The sequence below is a fragment of the Camelus bactrianus genome, chromosome 35 (genome assembly GCF_048773025.1).
Source record: "Camelus bactrianus isolate YW-2024 breed Bactrian camel chromosome 35, ASM4877302v1, whole genome shotgun sequence".
NCBI classification, from domain to species: domain Eukaryota; kingdom Metazoa; phylum Chordata; class Mammalia; order Artiodactyla; family Camelidae; genus Camelus; species Camelus bactrianus.
The window spans coordinates 15,172,780-15,192,539 of record NC_133573.1 but is presented as its reverse complement, the minus strand read 5'-3'; the positions used below and the strand labels follow the sequence as shown (position 1 = coordinate 15,192,539).

General features: G+C 37.8%; 1 protein-coding gene across 1 annotated transcript in view; it reads left to right on the top strand.

Moving 5' to 3' along the window:
• Window positions 1-19,760, top strand: part of ITGA8 (integrin subunit alpha 8) — a 172,365-nt gene that overhangs the window by 110,378 nt on the left and 42,227 nt on the right. Inside the window, exons 20-23 of the mRNA XM_074358333.1 lie at window positions 699-846; window positions 5,942-6,034; window positions 10,200-10,279; window positions 15,045-15,125. Of these exons, the coding sequence (XP_074214434.1) occupies window positions 699-846; window positions 5,942-6,034; window positions 10,200-10,279; window positions 15,045-15,125 (402 nt within the window). The remainder of the gene's footprint in view (window positions 1-698; window positions 847-5,941; window positions 6,035-10,199; window positions 10,280-15,044; window positions 15,126-19,760) is intronic.

Here is a 19,760-nt window from a genome sequence, read left to right as displayed (position 1 = left end):
TTCCCTCATTTTTCACTTTGCATTACACATGCCTTCCCCTCTTACTTTCTAAATCATCTCTCTCCCTTTTTCCCCCTGCTCATCTTCCTATGGGATGTTTTCAGTGATATGCTGAAGCTGCCTCCTTCTGCCTTGTGAGCCAGTTGTTCAATTTTCAGGAACTTTTGCTGGCAGATTGTTAACTATGCTGGTAGCTTGAAAGTAATCAGAGTAGGGGGATTTATACTCCTGGAATGAGCAAATACTGTACATCGTGGCTTTGTTTTGTTTTTGAGAACTGGTTGTTACTTTATTTTTTAAATTTTTATACAATTTTTAAGGTTACTTTCCATTTACAGGTATTACAAAATATTGACTATATTCCCCGTGTTGTACAATACATCCTTGAGCCTACCTTACACCCAGTAGTTTGTGACCCTCACTCTCCCACTCTTATATTGCCCCTCCCCTCCCTTCCCCATGGGTAACCACTAGTTTGGGCAACTGATTGCTAGACATTTACCAGCACACCCCTGGAAGTTTCCCTGCACTTCCCATCCAGACATAGTTTTCATTCTGCTCACCACCCCCTCATGATGATCTGTCTTCTTTTAGTCCCAATCTTGCATGTCCACGTCTTCCAAGAAGTCCTTAAATCAAATATCCATGCATCCAAAGACCTATAGCACTTAATGATTCTTTTTAAACTACATTTTTAGTGATAAGGACCAGGTCATCATTGGAGACGAAAACCACCTTATGCTCACAATCAATGCGAGAAACGAAGGGGAAGGGGCTTATGAAGCTGAGCTCTTTGTGGTCATTCCAGAAGAGGCCGATTATGTTGGGATTGAACGCAGCAACAAGGTAATGCCTGCAGAGGATCTGAATAAGGGAGGAGCGAAGTACATTTCTGAAAGCGAGCCTACTCTAAGTCGAGCCACCTTAGCTGAGGGTTTCTTCCTCAATAAGAGAAAACAAAATGGCACCTGGTTTTGTTCAGCAGAGCAGCAATGGCCCAGGAAGGGAGATGATCTTAAGCAGTGTTCATATCTTTCTCGGCCACAGTGCAAAGACAAACTGGCCAAAGATTGGGAGTTAAAGCAAGGAAGACAGCTGTCTGAAAGAAGCAGCTCACCAACGTGATCCATCAGCTCTGTTCCCAAGCTGGCTCCCACCCTCCCTCACTGTCTTTTGGCCTTTGTTTTGAGTTCCTTTATGTTTCAAGCAGGTCCCAGGAGACCTGGTTTTCATTACTACTTATGGAGGAAGGTCCGACCAATCCCAGGTGAGCACTGGAAACAGCAGAGACAGGCACTGGTGAGGAAACATGTTTCTTTTTCCTTTGTTCTTGGCCCACCTTTTTGGGACTGGGCCCAAGAAAAAGACAGGTTTTTGTCATTTGCCTGTCCAGCAATGCCACTATATGTTAAACTGACAAATGCTTTTTATAGTCTTTCCTTTCCTTATCAGAATATGAATCATCCCACTCACAATCACCTCAGGTTCTGCTAGAAAACCATCATAAATACATTTCAGGATAACGGAGAGAGTCCTTTGGTTTCAGAGATGTACAAACTCACAGTTAAGGGCAGGGAACAACTTTCACAAGTCATCACGGCACTTCACTTAGAACTCAGCACAATGAACGTTATTTAAATTCTTGCTTATGGATGTGGTCATTTAACTGAAATTTGCTAAGTGTCTGCTACTCTCCAAAAATCTCATACTCTAGGGATCTTTCCAATTATTAAATAATTTAATAAGAAATAATTCCTCTAAAGAGATGCTAAGAACTGTTGAGATGTTGGTATTTTAAAGGCATCACAAATATGGGGAATGCAGAATCCTCTATTCACATCTCTAGTCTTGTGATTTATGTTTTGGTTGAATTATCTTCTCAGTAAAAAACATAAACCCAGAGGAGCAATAATCAACTATCTTGGACAGTCCTAAAATCATTGCAAGTTTCTGTTGAAGAGACTTGTGGGAACCTATCACCTATGAATACATGCAAATAACACAGAAACAAACAAAAAATGAGGCTCAAGTCTGTTATTTTTAAAAATGTCCCAGGGCTCCTCTTACATTTTTATTTCAATTCCCTTTATGTCACTCCACCCCTGACTTTGTTTAACAAAGTATCTATTCAAAACATTCTTCTTTTGGCAAAACATCCAGTTTACTGTTCACTTCCTTGCATGGAAAACATAGGAAGCATTTATCATTTCTATCTTTGGCTTTAAACATTGCAACAGACATTATCCATAATCTCAAATGAGTCCTTAACTATTTTTCTGCCATCAGTTGCCCTTGGGCAGAATTTGAACTTGATATGACTTAAGCCACATTCTAATTTCATCTTTGTTTTTCAGCAGTTTGAAGTTTGTGTCCCTTTTTATTTATACATGGTTCAAGTTTTTTTTTTTCTCTCAAGGGGGAAAATATTAGGGATTATCTGATTGTAGGTTTTGTTATTCTTTGTTTGAAAACATTCATTTTTGAAAATGTGGTAGAGCCAAACTTCATACTTCTTTTCAGTGAGCTTTTTTCCAAATTTTTCTAGGAATAAAGGCCTATGTGCTTTATCTTTTTGTTATTATTGTTGTAAAATATATGTACCATAAAATGTACCATTTTAACCCTTTTAAGTGTCCAGTGGCTTTAAGTATAATCAGATTGTTGTGCAGCTATCAATACCATCCATCACCAGATTTTCAACATTGCAGACTGAAACTCTGTACCCATTAAACACCAACATACTATTAACCCCTCTTCCCAGCCTCTAGTACTCAGCGTTCTACTTTCTGTCTCTGAATGTGTCTATTCTAAGGACCTCATATACACCCCACTCCTCTGTCTCAACCCACCTCATACTCAGTGTGTCCAGAACTAGGCTTCATCTTCCCACACTCCTCCTTCTACCCACATCCTATCTCACAGAAGGGTACCCATTTCCATTTTGTTTCTGAAGCCTCAGTCAGTCCTGCACCTCTCCAATCCGTATCCTCTCTCCATCTAACTGTCAGGGTCACTGCTTTCACCCAAGCTGGCATGATCTTCTCCCGAGACAACTACAACAGTCTGCTAATTCATCTCCCCGTCTGCCTGCCTCCAGTCCCTTTCCCGCCCGGGAAGCCATCTTTCTAAACTGCAAATCTGACCCAGTCACTCTCTTGCTTAAAACTTAACCTCACTAGCTCCCCATTGTAGGATAAAGTCCAAATCCTTGATATGACCTTAGAGTTCCTTCATTGTATCACCCTGGCTAACTTCTTCATCCTCACCATGAGTCTTGGAGTCTTTCTTTTACCCCACAGCTGAATTCCAGAGGGATGGGATTTCTTTTCAGGTTCTGTAATGCCCGCACATTCTCTCGCCACAGAGAGCTCGCACCTGCTGTCCTTCTGTAACTCTACTCTCGCACACCCTTTATCCAGCTTGCCTCTTTCTGCTCACCCTTCAGGCCTCAGCCTAATAATGATTGGAGACTGCTGATATTTGATGAGCAATTGCTATGAGCTGGGCTCTGCTCTGAGCTCTTGCAAGTATTTAATTTACTTAATCCTCATAATGGAGAAATGGCAAGTCTACCATTATCCCCATTTTATAGATAAAAAGATTCAGAAACATGCCCAAAGTTACGTAGCTATCACATGGCAGAACCAAGGCTGACACTCCAGCTGTTGGGTCCAGGCTTGTCTTCTTAACCACTGACCTGCCCTGCCCCCCTTCAGCCTAGATGTCACTTCCTCCGAGATGTCTTCTCTGATTGCTTATATCTATGTGTGTATCCTCTTCCATCACCATGAATTTCTCCTCTCATGAAAATTAAGAAACTGTTCGAGTTGTGTGTTTCCATTGCTTGCTACCATTGCTTGGATTACGTATTACAATTGTTATAGTAAGTGGAAATTCAAAGAGGACAAGGGGTCTTTTCTTTCTGGGCCTCGTAAATAGCAGGTACACAGTAAATATTTTCAGTGAATGGATAATACTCTAAGAGTTATAAATGGATGAGAAAAAAGACAGTCTCTGGAATAGCTGAGGAAAATAATCTAGAAATATCTAGAAAAACAATCATTGTTTCTCCCACTCAGAGGAAATAAAGGTTAAAAAAAGAAAAAGGGTGGGGGAATCTGGGGACAGAAAAAAATTGATTGATGTGAAAAAGCTATTTCTAGAAAGCCAGAAAAAATGTGCATATGACTTTCAACCTTCAGATAAGATAAAAATATTTACTATAGAAACAAAATTCTTGAATTATATTCATAGGACACATGGGCTTTTTGGAAAGCATTTGCTGTTTTGTTTTGGTTTGGTTTTTTTTCTGTTTTCAGGATTGAGTTAATAATCCCAAGTCAAAACATCTCTATACGATTAGAGTTAGTTATGGATCCTTAAGAACTTAAATACATTAAGAACTGAAGCAACCTCTGGGAAGTGAGAATATTACCAGCCTTTTAAAAATATGTTTCTTACCTCCTCAGGATACTAAGAAGTCACTCAGGTTATTTGGAAAGAGCAGATATTAAATGCTGCCTCCAAATATCAGTGATTCACTTCTTTCTCATTAGTTGGAATAGACCTTTCAATGGCTGATGGTAGGAAGAGGACTTCATACTCAGCTGTGTGCCTGTCCATTTCATTTCAGACTCCTCTGAGGAAGGATTGTAAGCTACCTCTGCTCTGTATTTCCTGCCACCATCTACTCTAGGCAGCAGAAATAGAACAGATACCAAAAACGCCTGCCTCCTTAAGCTTATTCTTAAAGCATGTGATTTACCCACAGAATTTTTTACCTGGTTGTCTGGGGTTTGTTTGCCTGGTCTTTGTTTTGACTTTGGCTGTTGGTTTTTCTCAACAAAGTGGAAAGGATGGAAAGGAGGGTGGTTTCTGAAAGTTTTACTTGAAAATTTGCAGTACTGCCTTAAATGAAATTTCATTAGCACTGACAGATGGATAAATGGTCCTCGTATTTGGAACCCTCTTCCATGGATCTCTCGTGGGGTCCTTTGTGAAAGTCTTTCCATCATCACAAGCTTATCTTTGCGAATGAGGCTGACAGGTAATATATCAGTAGCACTTAACAAGTTAGAGTGAAATAATGGAGGAACATATGTAGCTATCACCAAAGGCAAGAGCAGGGCCATAGGAACATCAGGTTTTGAAATATGGGACAGGGCTCAGGATGGAGAGCCAGGTGTGGATTTCTAGGCAGCTGAGGGTAGCCAGAAGACACAGGAGGAAGCTGTGAGCAGAGGACAAGAGTCCAAAGATAAACCTCCTTTACTTTCCTTTCTTGTTGAACATAACCTTGAGACCTTCTCTAGCACATAGTTCTCAGCACCTCTTCAAATTTGAGTTTTTATCATTTTAATCAGAATAGGATATGGGGGAAGAAGGGAGATGAAAAGCAATGGTTAAATGTACAAGTGTTCTCTCCCCATCTTAAGTATTTAGAGGACTGAAGTTAAGATTGGGTGTGTAATCTCAAAATGGAATCATGGTGTGGAGAAATCTGTGTTCAAACCAATTCTCTTGCAAATGGTCGTTGGGTCAGATGATAATCCATACATCTTGCTGTCATTTCATTTTTGCAAGAATTAATTTTAGTCCATGTTTAATCATCCATGATCTTCATGGCCCAAATTTAACAAGAACAATAGTGCAAATAATTTCAAAAATATTTATGGAAGTACTATACTAAGCATTTTCTTCCTCAATGAAACATAATGAATGTGTTTACCAATCCAACACATTTCTTCTTAAAAATTAAACTTTGGTCTTCTCTCACAAGTTTCTCTTCTGAGTTAATGGTCACAAATTAAGTCACGGGCACAGTCACTCACACAGGTGCTAGAAATCAAGAGAAGGTTCTCGGCCCGCAGCGTTGCCTTTGTGACAGGATGCTATTTATTCTGCCCCCTGAACTCCACGTTTGTGTTCTTTCCTGTTGCAGGGATCACGACCGCTGAGCTGTGAATACAAGATGGAGAATGTAACCCGAATGGTGGTGTGTGACCTTGGGAACCCTATGGTGGCTGGAACAAATGTAAGAGAAAACCAGAAGCCCTTAACTGATTTCTGTCTAATTGAATTTTAAAGTGAACTGGTGGAAAGCCCCCCAGTTAGCGCTCAGCAACTTAGCACCTAGCAGCTAAAACCAATTAAGCAGGAAATTACCAGGGTAGTGAGATTTTTGCATCATAACCCACACTGAGTGGATAATTTGAGGTTGAAAACACAAAATGATGAATACTTTCACAAGCCTTCTCTCTTGGCATTACCCTCACATGTCTTTTAATCTCAACGAATCTCTAAAAGCTATTTTTATTTTTACTACAGATTTTTTTCTTGAATATATTTTCTTTTGAATTTCACTACAATTTTTTTCTCTTTGAATTCAAGAAGAACTACAATATAAAGGATTTAAGAAATAACACAATTAAGAATTTTAGCAAAGATTATTCAACTTTTATATGAGATATACCTCCCATATGACTATCATTCACAATATTTTCATGTTAAAATATTATCATAATTCAGATTTTAAATCAGTTTTACCAGGTCTGTATCCTCCACACATCTTATTTGGTAAAGAAGAGTGCAGAAAATTGTTTGTAGCAAGAAAAAAGGGTTGATAATGGTCTGAAATATGCTTATGAAAGAACGAGGAGTCTTCCTCTTTTTCTGTCTTTGTTTCCAGACTTAGGAACTTCCCATTCTGGCTTCCTTGTGGGCAATAAATTCATTTTATGCAACTGCAGTTTAAGTATACACATAGTGACTTCTTCTAGTATTATCACAGTGGAAATCATTATTTTATAAAGTCATAAATCAGAAAAAGATTCTGAAATCAGCAAATACTACATAATTAAATTTTATAAATTAAATATACATATTCCTCTGTTTTACATTAAATGTTTATGATTATCAATGAAATGGCCTGTTTGAAAAAACATTTATGAAAATATATGTGTATAGATTTCTATTAGAACAGCTTCCCACAGTGTCTTCCAAAAAGTTTTAACATGTTGATTGCCCACTGTGGATTGGGTGCCCCTGAGGAAACATGACTGTTACCCAGACTTGGTTATCAATGTGCTAATCCTTTGAGATGAGCCTTTAAAAGGGAGTTCTGTAGTCACTGCTGAGAATTATATCCTCCTCTGGAAGTTTTCTGGTGCATATTTGCATTTTAAAGGTGCTGAGAACTCCTGCATAAGTAAACCTTCTAGCCCAGTGTTAGCTAACGTCTGTTGATTGCCCTGTGTGTTATAAACCCATCGTTGGATGCTTTTGTGTGTTTTACCTTATTTTCACAATAACCAACAATCCTGTGAGTCAAGTATTTCTCCTATGTTATGAATGAGGAAACTGAGACTCAGAGAAATCAAATGTATTACCCAAAGTCACACACAATGAAGAATAGAACCAGGATTTGAACCAAGCCTCAACAAAAAGCCCACATCCTACCAGGTCAGCAAAACTGGATAAAACCTAATGAAACAGACGAGGGCTTTTTTTCCATGAAGGCATGAAAGAGTGAATGGAATGCCTAAGTGGAGACATTAGAACATTTTTCATCAGAATCCTTTTATCTAGAAACCAATAAATCCTTTGGCTAGTTTTAAAGAAAAATCCAGCAACCCAATTTGATAGGAAGTCTCCCTAGGGCCAGAGACAAGTGAACTGACATGGTGGTAATGGTGTTAACATCTATAGGTGACCGGGCATCCACTTCTTTTTCAGTATTAAAAGTGATAAATCCAGACCAGAGAGCATCTAAGATCATTAAGAAACTTAAGGATAATCTTGGAAGGAAAACTGGGCCCCAGTGTCATTCAAAGCGGGGGGTGAAAATGGCAGTGTGGTCTTAGCCACAAGTACGTTTTGTTAGAAGATGTCAATCCATTTTACCAGCAAATAATCTTTAGAAGTCAAGGAAGTAAATTGTTTGTATTCGTTTATCTCTGAGGTCTATACTAGAAGAAACCTAATAGCTTTCTTATCTCACCCTTAAATGCCCTTAAAGACATCAAATTTTATTGCATTCTGTTTTGTTATAAAGCACTTTGATTTATTTATGTCTTCATTTTGTACTTTTAAAAGAATACTCTCAGTGGGTTGTAGTAAAATTCCAAATGTAAATGCAGTCCTAAATATTAAAAAGCATCATAAATTGCCAGGAATAATTATTTTAGTCTCAGTATTTTAAGAAAAATGTTTTCAAGTGACTATTTTAACAAAACATTCAAGGTTGTATTCAGAAATTTTACTTCCAATTTGTAAGTAGTAATGTCATTTTCATATAACAGCTTTAGTAATATAAAATATTTACTTGCCCATAAGATTCATAAAAACTCACGAAGTCTCTCAAGTAAGATAATGAAAGAACAGTGGGTCAACAAAGGCTTCTTAGAATCAATGTCCAGAGATCTGGCATTTGGTTCTAGTTAAGAAAATATGTGTCTCTCGCCAGCGTGAAACTGTCACACGTTCATTGTATCTTCATCTCCTGCTGTGAAATGAAAGACCAACATTAGGCAGGCCTTATCACAGAATAGTAAGCTCCCATCACTGGAAGTGTGCAAACAAGGGTGCACTCTTTTTCACCATTCTTTCAGCCACTTTTAGTTGCACCCCTTCTATAGGCCTGGTAATAGACTCTGATAATATCAAGGTGGAAATATACAACCCTCATTCCATAAGAAACTTAAAATTTGGCAGTGTCATAGGTTGAGTCATGAGAGAGTAGGAGGAGATAGGGAATAAAGAGAACATTTCTGCCTGACGTGGCTTGTGGGATCAGAAGATGTGTAACAGGAGGATCACTTGTCCTGAGCTCTGAAGCATGAGTAGGAGTTAGCTAAGTAGCAAAAGCAAGAAAAGGCTTAAAATGTTTCTGAAGAAGAGAGAAGACCATGTGCAAAGCCCCAGGGGTCTGACAGAAAACTGTACGTTTAGAATTATAAAGGAATCCACCCTGGCTGGGGCATAAGGATGCACAGGCTTAATAATTAGGCACACCTGGATTTAAATCACAGTTTCACCACTTATCAGCAGTGATACCTTGGGCAAATCACATTGAAATGGGAGAATATCTATTTGTAAGAATGTTTGGAGCAATGCAGTAAGTATAAAGCCATCAGAGCAGCAGCTGACTTGTAGCTCATTTGGTAAGGGCTAGTGAAATGATGATGATTTATGATAAAAATGATGATTTAGAATTAATTCCTATGATTGCTGCTTTGCAATAACGTGAGATTTTATTACTAGTTTGATTCTCATAATGTGTGGCTGTGAGCCTCAGGTTCTGGAATTGGCTTGTAGGGATTTCAATTCCAACTCTAGAGTTTATTTGTGCTGCACCTGGAGCAAGACTCTTAATCTCCCTAATCCTCAGATTGCTGCTGGACCATACAGTGTCGGCAATCACAGTGTCTCCCTCGTAGTGTGGCTGCTGTGATTACGTGAGACATTGCACGTCAGGCTTCGTGCCTTGCATGGGAGAGTAAGTAATAGAATTATATGCTTTAGCTATTATTTTTACTTCCTTATTTATATTATCATTGGATTCATTTTTCTCCAGGTTTTCTGGAGAAATCTGTTTTCAAACTATAAAATGAATAAGAACTACTTTAAAACTTTGGAAAGAAAGGAAGGTAGAAAAATAATCCATACACTCACAACTTTAACGTAACTGTAGCAAATTATCCTGGTATATTTTCTAACAAGACATTCTCACTCCTATACATTAAGTTTTCCATTGACAGCCTTTTAAAACTATAGCTGAAACACAGGGCACATCCAACTTTGTAAGCTTTTCTCTTTATTGATCACTGTTACATTGGAAACACTTTCCACATTGCATAGGCTTCACAGATGTAACCCCAGTGACGACATAAATATCCATCAACTGGAAGCATCATAGTTTTCTAAATCAATCTCCTCTAGTATATTTAGGTTGTTTTTCATTTAGTGCATAAAAAAGAGGGCAGGAAAAGAGTTGCTATGAGACTAAACAAAGATCAGGAACCACAATGTGTAGGAACTCGAATTGCCTGAGGTCTCAACTACCCTAGGGCAGAAGCAGAGAAAGGGACATGGATCTAGGGTGGGGATTTGTAAGGATAATTTAAAATGGTTTTTATGCTGTATATAATAAGGTCCCTCTCATGTAATAAACTTAGTGTCTTGTGATTTTTTTTTTTTAGTCTTCTCTGGGCCTCCGATTTGCAGTTCCACGCCTTGAGAAAACAAACATGAGCATTAGCTTCGATCTCCAAATCAGAAGGTTAGAACTTTATGTGCCTAAAATATCATCATTGTTCAATATTAAAGGGATCCATGGTGAAATGAATGTCCCTCGTCCAGCTTCTTCACCTTAAAAGTTCTGAAATTAGAACCCAGATGTTCACTCACCATTTTTTCCTTTGTTTCTCATTTATTTCAGTTTTATTTTTCCCCATTTTTTTCCACTTTTCAAAGAGATCCATTCTGCAGACCAAGCTGTTGATAGTAAAATTTTGTCCTGGGTACCTTCCATTTTTCCTCTTTGTGATGCACATGCCTTTTCCCACCCCTACCAGCACCCTTACCATACCCCTGCCAGCCATCCTCTTAGCTGGGAGTCAACTAATTCCTGAGAACAAAGTTTCTGCAAAAAAAAAAAAAAAAAAAGTATAGATTTTGCACTTGTGATCTGGAAATCTTAACTTTTCAAAAATGAATGAGTCCCTGATGGTTTCGTGGTGAGTGCCAAGACAGGACGCAGATGAGATCAGATGTTCAGATGGCAGAGCCTTCTCTGAGAACTATAAGCCAAACCCTGTAGGGAGCTGCTCCTCTTTCTAAGGCTGATCCTGCTCTGAGATTCAAGTATGACTTTACCTCATCTCTGTCTATTCCGTTTGCTCCTTCATGGCCGAAAGTAATATTTCATGAGTTGAAAGACCTGGAGAGATCAATGTGTCATGAGGGCCAGGGATTCCCAACTGTGAACTTCAACCCATTGGCCAATAATGGAATCAGTGTGATGGCTCCAGACTCGTATTAAAAGCAAAGGAAACTGAATGGACTATATCAGAGTTCATGAAAACTTCCTTTCAGACAAATGTAAATGCGTGCAGTAAGACATTGTGTGGGATATATATATTGTGTGTGCCTGCAATTTTCAAAGTTTGAAAAACACTGATGTAGACACATGCTTAGTGTGTTCAACCCTTATTTTAATATAAAAATGACTCTGAAGTCAGTACCTACAATTTGGTTCTCAAATACTGATGTGCAAGGTAACTAATCTCTAGGTGAATGTAGCAGATGTTTAAAATCTGTAATCTGTGTCACAAACCACATCCTCTAAGCTTTGTGATAGATTTCTAGGAAGGAAGCTTTGTGGCAGATTTCTAACTTCCCTTTGGTGCCCTTTTCTGACCTTAATTAGGTCCTTTTTGAATTTAACTTAAATATTTTCTGCTGAATCTTGAGATTTTAAAAATTTTACCCAAATTAATGATGGGATAGAGATGAGATGAATTATTCGATATCCCTTCATTTAACCAAAAGCTTATTAGATCACTTCTTTGTATTTACATATATACATATTTTGCAGAAGGTTCAGGTAGTCCTATTTATTTTCATGTGGAGACTCTCCTGTTTATACGACTAAGTTTTAGGGGAAAAAAAGAAAAAGGAAAAAGTAACACACCAGCAGTGGTGTTAGTGAGGGAGGCTTCCTTCCAGGAAAGGCGGGATCGGTAGAAGGATCTATGCTTACGTCTATATCCAGCCTGGTGCCTTCCTTACCATCTACACTCCAGATGGTAGTCTAGAGTGTCTGTTTCTCACCATTATTATCTGTGACATTGATCCTGCAATAGCGTGAAGCTTTGTTAGCACTTCAGAAAAAGATGCCTCTCTCATAAAGATGAGGCCTTTAGCTAGATAGTCTGGTACAAAGATGCAAAACAAATTCCTGATGTTTGCTTCCTACTCCTGACTGCAGTTTTGGATAATAGAATGGATGTAACTAGTAGTATGATCAAGGAACAAAGGATACTGTCTATCATGTTGTAAATGCTTTCCCCAAGTCCGTCTATAGATCATCAGTCAAATAATGAATTCAGCAATGAAGTGATGAATTTGTTGGAAGACAGAAATGGTCCATTTTGAATATCCTCCTTCATCTAAAAGAATGGTCCCTGATTATATTCTATACACTTACAGAAACTCATGACTATTTTAACATTATCCTGAAAAATTAAAAAATGCAGAAAAGCAGAAAAAACTAGAGAGGCAACAGCAGCATACTAAAGCATCAATTCCAAAAACATGCATTATAGAGATAAAAGAGTTTGAGAATACTTTTAAGATTCAAATACTAAGGTATTTGAGAGGTGGACATTTATCTGCATGCTCTGCTGGCTGACTCCAAAGACGTAAATAACTGTTTAATGGATGGTTTGTATTCAGTTAAAATGTGTCTAAACCAAAAATAAACCAAATGGTCTGAATCTGAATTCAAGCTTCTGACCACGTTGACCACCAATACCCACATTTAACGCCCTTTCCCACAAACGGAACCCAAAAGAGAAAAGGGTTTTGTAAATTAATAAGCTTAAAATATTTTATGTCACCAAATGTTTGCATTAACTGGTCTCTCTGGGCCCTGGCTCTGTGTGACATGTAAATATCTTCCTGTTTAGAGCGAGTCTTGGTTCGCAGTTCCCATGCACAAACAGATCTTTAGACCATCCTTGAAGTTGCTTCCTCAGTAATGGTGGAGGCAACATTGTATTGTTCTGCTGACACTCCAGAGACTGCAGAAAGCATAGAGGGAGTATTAGAAAATAAAAAACATTGGAGACAACAAAGGAAAAGAAACTAGCATGAGAATAAGTAAAAAACATGTTTATCCTTGATACACCACATAGGCTACAGCTGTGGAGGGGAAATTCATCATTCCCTGTGTCTAGAGAGCTCAGCACCCAGGGTGGTGATGAATTGCTTGTTTGAATGCAGCAGTGGTGTTAGTGAGGGAGGCTTCCTTCCAGGAAAGGCGGGATCGGTAGAAGGATCTATGCTTACGTCTATATCCAGCCTGGTGCCTTCCTTACCAGGAGATTTTGCTGATACCACGGCTTGCAGTCCCACCTGTCAAGGCAAGCCTGTGTGACAGAGGATGGTTTTAGGTCGCCATCCAGGTGCAGCCTCTGATTCTGCACTGCTTTTGCTACTTTTCAAAACAACCTCTGTAAGCCTATTAGACTCCTGTCCCAAGATGATGTCTGCTCGACGTCTATTTATATTTTCAGAGTGTTGTAATGAAAACTGTATTATTGAAACCACTTGGAAGCAAATGCAATAGAATGATGGGCTAACTTAAATGAATTTTTCCCCATAATTCTAATTTCTATTGCAAAGCAGCAGTGACCTAGAAATTAGAACAAGGTCTGGGTAAATGTTGAACAATGAGATTTTAAGCTAGAGTTCTTTGTAATGCACTTGGAACCATAGAGTCTGCCACAAGTGGAATTTCTTAATGACTTCTTAGTGGTTAGTAAGTCAGAATCCTTCCTTTAAAAAAAACAAACCTTTTTAGTTGACTGATACTCCCCAGATGTGATAATAATAAAGTGGCCTGGAAACTGGAGTTCAAACTTTGGTGAACAAGTCCCTCTAGGCTCATCACAAGCTTAGCGGTGATACCCCTTTACAGGAAATGAGCCTGACATTTGCCTGTTTATATCTTTTATGTGTGTTTGCCACTTAAGTTGCCTTATCAGTATATACAATCAAACAGAACTTTTCAAAAGCATTGTGGGAGCAATTTTGTCTCTTCCTCTTTTGAAAGCAGACTTTTATCATATCTTTTCTAGCTCCCACATTTGGAAAGCTTCAAAAGCTAGTCAGAACATACATACCCCATTATGATCATCACAGGGTGAGAGCCTGTCCATGGCATCTGCATGATTCAATGATGAAAAAGAGGAGGCTTTCTCTTCTTAATGAGACCTGAATATAAACATGAACTGCTAGCAGTGGTGTCATGTCTCAGTTTGCTAAAAGCTGCAGGATTCTTTGGAATAGTAGGGTGACTTCAATGACAGCCCAGTAAGACAAAAATATGCAAATGGCAGCTGTATCCAAAGCCCGGCTACTGGTCCAACATCTTGTGAGAGAGACCACATTTCATTTTCCTTACAGCACTGGTTGCTTAATACGTGCACTTTTTAAAAGTTAAATTTCATATCTTATATTTTCTTGAAAGAAAGAAACAGCAAACTTAAAAATAATTTTGCTACTGTTCAAAGAAATGCTGTTAAACATGCATCTTCCATTTTGAGACTCGATATACTTGACGGGCATCTCTGCCATCTCCTAATTGCCTTTGAATGAAGTGCCCAACTTCCCAGAGTCTTGCTTCCTCTCGTCATTGGCCAGGCTTCTCATCCACTCTTCACCCCTCACCCTAGTCAACCAGAGGGTGTGCAGTGCACTTCTTTTAATATTACTTAAGAAATAAACCATAAGGAAGGAAGATAAATTTGCTGCCAAAACAATGTATGGTATGATGCATTCCAGAGTCGAATGCTTTTTCCGTTAGGTGCTGCTCTTGGATCATTCATGCCCATTTTCCTTCTATTAGCATGGGAAATCAGGAGTCGACTGTGCTGTCCTTTCCCATTTGATGGACACTAAGTATGATGCACAGAGAAGTTAAGGAATGTGTCCCAGGTAGAAGCTGGAATATGAACTCAGTTCACTGCCTTTTGGGCTTAGCCCTTGAAACAAAGAAATGCTGGCTTCTCTAGAAATGTTATGTTTTCAGATAAGGTGTCTCCTCATGGAAAGTTATTACATTACTTTTGATCATAGAGGATCTTAGCATTTCCATGCATAATTGTTATGATTTTGTAGGCTGGATATGCCTTTGTTTTCTGAATGATCATGCTCGTAATGCATGTTGCTCCTGTGATATATATAGAAGGTTTTATATGATCAACTATCATAATAACATGTCTGATAAAATATGTTTAAATTATGTGTTACTGTTTTAGTTCCAACAAGGACAACCCAGACAGCAATTTTGTGAGTCTGCAGATCAACATCACCGCTGTAGCTCAAGTAGAAATAAGAGGGTAAGTACTAAACAAGGCATTGTAGTAGCTACACTATAATATTAGCTTTCTGTATACAAGTTATGATAAAATACTAATAAAAACTATATGAAATTTTCCTACTACATTAGAGATCACTACTCCCTTTGGTTATACATTTTCATTCTTTTTAACCCACAATTAGCTTTCCATTGTAAAATAGAGTAAGCCCTGTATGATATATAACTGTAAGGCCATCAGGACAAGAGATCACGTGATTCCCCAAACTGATAGTTCAGTAGTCAAACTATAAGAGCCCAATAAAACAGCCAACCACGTGATTGCCTTGAAGTCTCAATTCCCCAGTAATTATTTTGGCATAATGAAAATTCAGCCTCACCATACCACATCTGGAGTTGAAGAAATGGCTAACTCTTAGATATGAAGGTTGATGGCATCTACACTTTGTGTCTTTTTTCCTTCTGTCTTGTTCTTTGAAGAAGTTGCCAATAAGCAATCAATGGAGAGACAGGAAGAAAGTGGTCAAGTAAAAGGCTGGAATAAACACCATCTGGGAAATCAGTGCCTGGAGCGGGGAAATAAATCAGAAATGAACTGCATGTACTTCTTACTTTGCAACAAGTGTGGACTTACTGATTTTATTATAATTCTCATTTCATCAGAACAATCAAGGACTTGGCTACAAATGTCATCTAGGCTGAATAGTCCAGAAATCCCAGTTCCCTTTTCTTTTCCATAGGTCTTGAGTGGTTCACACTATTCCATAATGGCAACTGTAGATTTCTGCACTTGGAGCCCTTGTCATTATGTGTTCTCTTCCCGCTGCCCTGCTGGGCTCAAAATGGCAGTGTGAGGTAGGGGAGTGGGGAGGTCCTGCCTGCCATCCTGGCACCACTGAGATTCCACCTAGTTGGTTAAGGAATAATAATAATACTTAACATTTATTGATACTTTCATGTGCCACCCCAGCATGTTAGCACATCTTAATGTATACTAGCATCCTTGCTGTACACGTGAGGGAATTTGGGTACAAGGAGTTGAAGGCTACACAGCTAGGAAGTGGGGAGCTAGAATGTAAAGAGGGAACTTGTCTCCAGGTGCATAGCTATAAAATGATCATGCAATTCAGCCTATGAGACACAGCCTCATCTACACAAATTGTGTGTATGCGTCTGTGATTTTTTTTAATTTAAATGAGTATTTTTGACTTTCATTCACTTTATGCATGTGCCTATAGTTCATTCATTTTAACTGCAGAAGAATATAACATTGCAAAGCTATACCATAACTTATTTATCAATTCTACTCTGGTTTTTTTTTTGAAGTATAGTTGATTTACAATGTTGTATTAGTTTCTGGTGTACAGCATAGTAATTCAGTTATACATATATATGTATTCTTTTCCATATTCTCTCTTATTACAGGTTGTCACAAGCTATTGAATATAGTTCCCTATTCTATACAGTAGGACCTTATTGTTTATCTATTTAATATACAGGAGTATGTGTATGTTAATCACAAACTCCTAATTTATCCCTCCCCACTCCTTCCCTTTGGTAACCATAAGTTTGTCTTCTATGTCTATGAGTCTTACCCTGTTTTGTAAATATGTTCATTTGTGTCATTTCTTTAAATTCCACATATAAGTGTTATCATATGGTATTTGTCTTTCTCTGATTAACGTCACTTAATGTGATAATCTCTAGGTCCATTCTTTTTGCTACAAATGGCATTATTTCCTTTTTTATGGCTGAGTAATATTCCATATTATATATTCCAATATTCCATATATATACACACACACAAACCCCCCATATCTTCTTTATCTAGTCATCTGTTGACAGACATTTAGGCTGCTTCCATGTCTTGGTTATTGTAAATAGTGCTGCTGTGAACACTGGGGTGCATGTATCTTTTTGAACTGGAGATTCCTCCAGATATATGCCCAGGAGTAAGATTGCTGGATCGTATGTTAACTCTATTTTTAGTTTTTTAAGGAACCTCCATACTGTTCTCCACAGTGGGTGCACCAATTTATATTCCCACCAACAGTGTAGGAGGGGACCCTCTTTCTCCACACCCTCTCTATCATTTGTGGACTTTTTAATGATGGCCATTCTAACCAATGTGAAGTGATACCTCATTGAAGTTTTGCATTTCTCTGGTAGTTAGTGACATTGAGTATCTTTTATGTGCCTGTTGGCCATCTGTATGTTTTATCTATATAAGTCTTATCCATTCCACTCTTGATGAAAATTATTTTTTATAAACTTTCTTATACATATCTCCTGGTACACATGTGGCAGAATGCCTGAAGGGTATACACTTCAAGGTGGGATTTTAGGATGAAAGCATATACATTATTTAACTTCACTAAATATTACCAAACTTTTTCAAAATACTTATACCAAATTCCAGCCCCACAAGAATTGGATGAAAGTCTCCATTGTTCCACATTATTAACAAACTTTCAAAATGGTCTAGTTTTTAATTTTGAGCCAATCTGCTGGATAAGAGATAGCATCTGAAAGTTTAATTGGCTGTTCCTTGATTCCTAAATGCAATTAAGCAGCTTTTTTATGTCTTTTTAAATTTTTTAAAATTCTTCCTATTCAGGGAAATTTCTGCTCATTCTTTGGTATATATTTCTACTAAGATGGCTTTTTCTTGTTAGTTCATAAGAATTCTTTCATATTCTAGAGTTCAGACACTAATCCTTTATCAGTTACACATATTGCAAAAATCTCCTCATAGTCTATGGGGTTTAGGTTTTTTTTTTTAAAGTCATGTTTATTGAAGTATAAATTATATAAAGTAAAACTCACCCTTTTTTAGGTGTCCAGCTTGAAGAGTTATGACACCACAAGAACATTCAATATAAAACAGTTCCTTCATCCCAAATAGTTTCTTCATGTGCCTTTTCATCCATCCTTCCCCCTCTCCCAGGCTCTGGCAACCTTGATCTCTTTTCTGTCACTCTATTTCCAGAAAATCATAAATATACTCAAACAGAATGTAACCTTTTGAGTCTGGCTTCTTTCACTTAGCATAATGCATTTGAAAAATCCAGGTTCTTACATGTATCTGGATTTTTTTTTTTATTTGCTAAGAGGTATTCTGCCGTATGGGTACCCCATGAATTGTTAATCCACTCATGACTTGGTGAACTTGGGTTGTTTTCCCTTTGGGGCCATTAATAATAAGTCTGTTATAGGCATTCACATACAGATCTTTGTTAGGACACTGGTTTTCACAAATGGAGTTACTGAGTTGTATGGCCAGTGCATGTTCAGCTTTATAAGAAACTGCTGCACTGTTTTTCCAAGTGGCTGTACCATTTCTATTTTGCATTCCCACCAGCAAAGCATGAGACTCTCAGCTGTGTTGCATGCTTGCCAGCATGTGCTTGAAATTTGTTTGTTTGTTTTTAGGTATTCTGGTAAGTGTGTCAGTGAGAAGCATCTCACTGAGCTTTTAATTAGCATTTTCTCATGACTAGTGATATTGAACATCTCTTCACTGCTTATTTGCCAGCAGTATCCCTTTTTTGATAAAGTATGTCTTAAAAATTTTGCCCACTTATTATTGAGTTGTCTGTCCTATTATTATCAAGGTGTAAAAGTTCCTTACATATTCTGGATAGAAAATCATTTATTAGATAAGTGTTCTGCAAATATTTTCTCCCAGTTTATGGTTGGCCTTTTTTTTTTTTTTTAAACAAGTAATGTTCAAAGAGCCAAAGGTTTTAATTTTGATGAAATCCAACTTTTAAATATTCTATGGTTTGTGGTCTTCATGTCCTGTCTAAAAAATATCTTCACTTGATCCAGAGCCACAAGATTTTCTTCTGTATTTTCTTCTACAAGTTTTACAGTTTTATATTTTGATCTATAGTTAGTTTTAAGTTAATTTCTGTATTTGGTATAAGGTAAGGGACAATGCTAACTTTTTGCATATGAATATCTAGTTGCTGTGCCTTTGTTCAAAAAACGATCCTTTCCACATTGAATTACTTAGCACCTTTGTTGAAAAATCAATTGTCAGCCTGTGAGGGTCTATTTCTGTACCTCTTAACTCTATTCCACCGAGCTACATGTGTATATATATATATACACCACAAATCTTGACATGCAGTAGTGTATCCTGAGAACTTGGTAAACTCACTTCCAAATTTAGTAGCAGAATTTTCTAACAAATGATCATGTTATCTGTGAGTAAAGACAGTTGTGTTTATTCCTTTCTAATCTGTATGTTCAAAAGTTTAACCAACTATGAAATTAGAGGAAACAGTCCCTACAAGAGATCACCCTTGCTTCTGACACCAACTACAGATTGGGGCAGTTCCCAAATCCACCCTCAGGTTCAATAATTCATATAGAAAGATGCATCAAACTCTGAAAGCTATTATACTCATGGGTACAATTTATTACAGGAAGAAGATACAGATTAAAATCAGTCAGGGCAGAAATGCATAAATTGGAGTCTGGGAAAGTATCAAACACAGGTCTTTCATTGTTTTCTTTTGTAGGTTCAGGATAGGTTACTTTCTTGATATTGATGTGTAATAGTTTGCTGTTCCCAAAGAAACTCACTCAAGCCTCCTTGTTTAATTTTTTTTTTTTTTTTTTTTTTTTTTGAGGAGGGGTAGGCTCCATA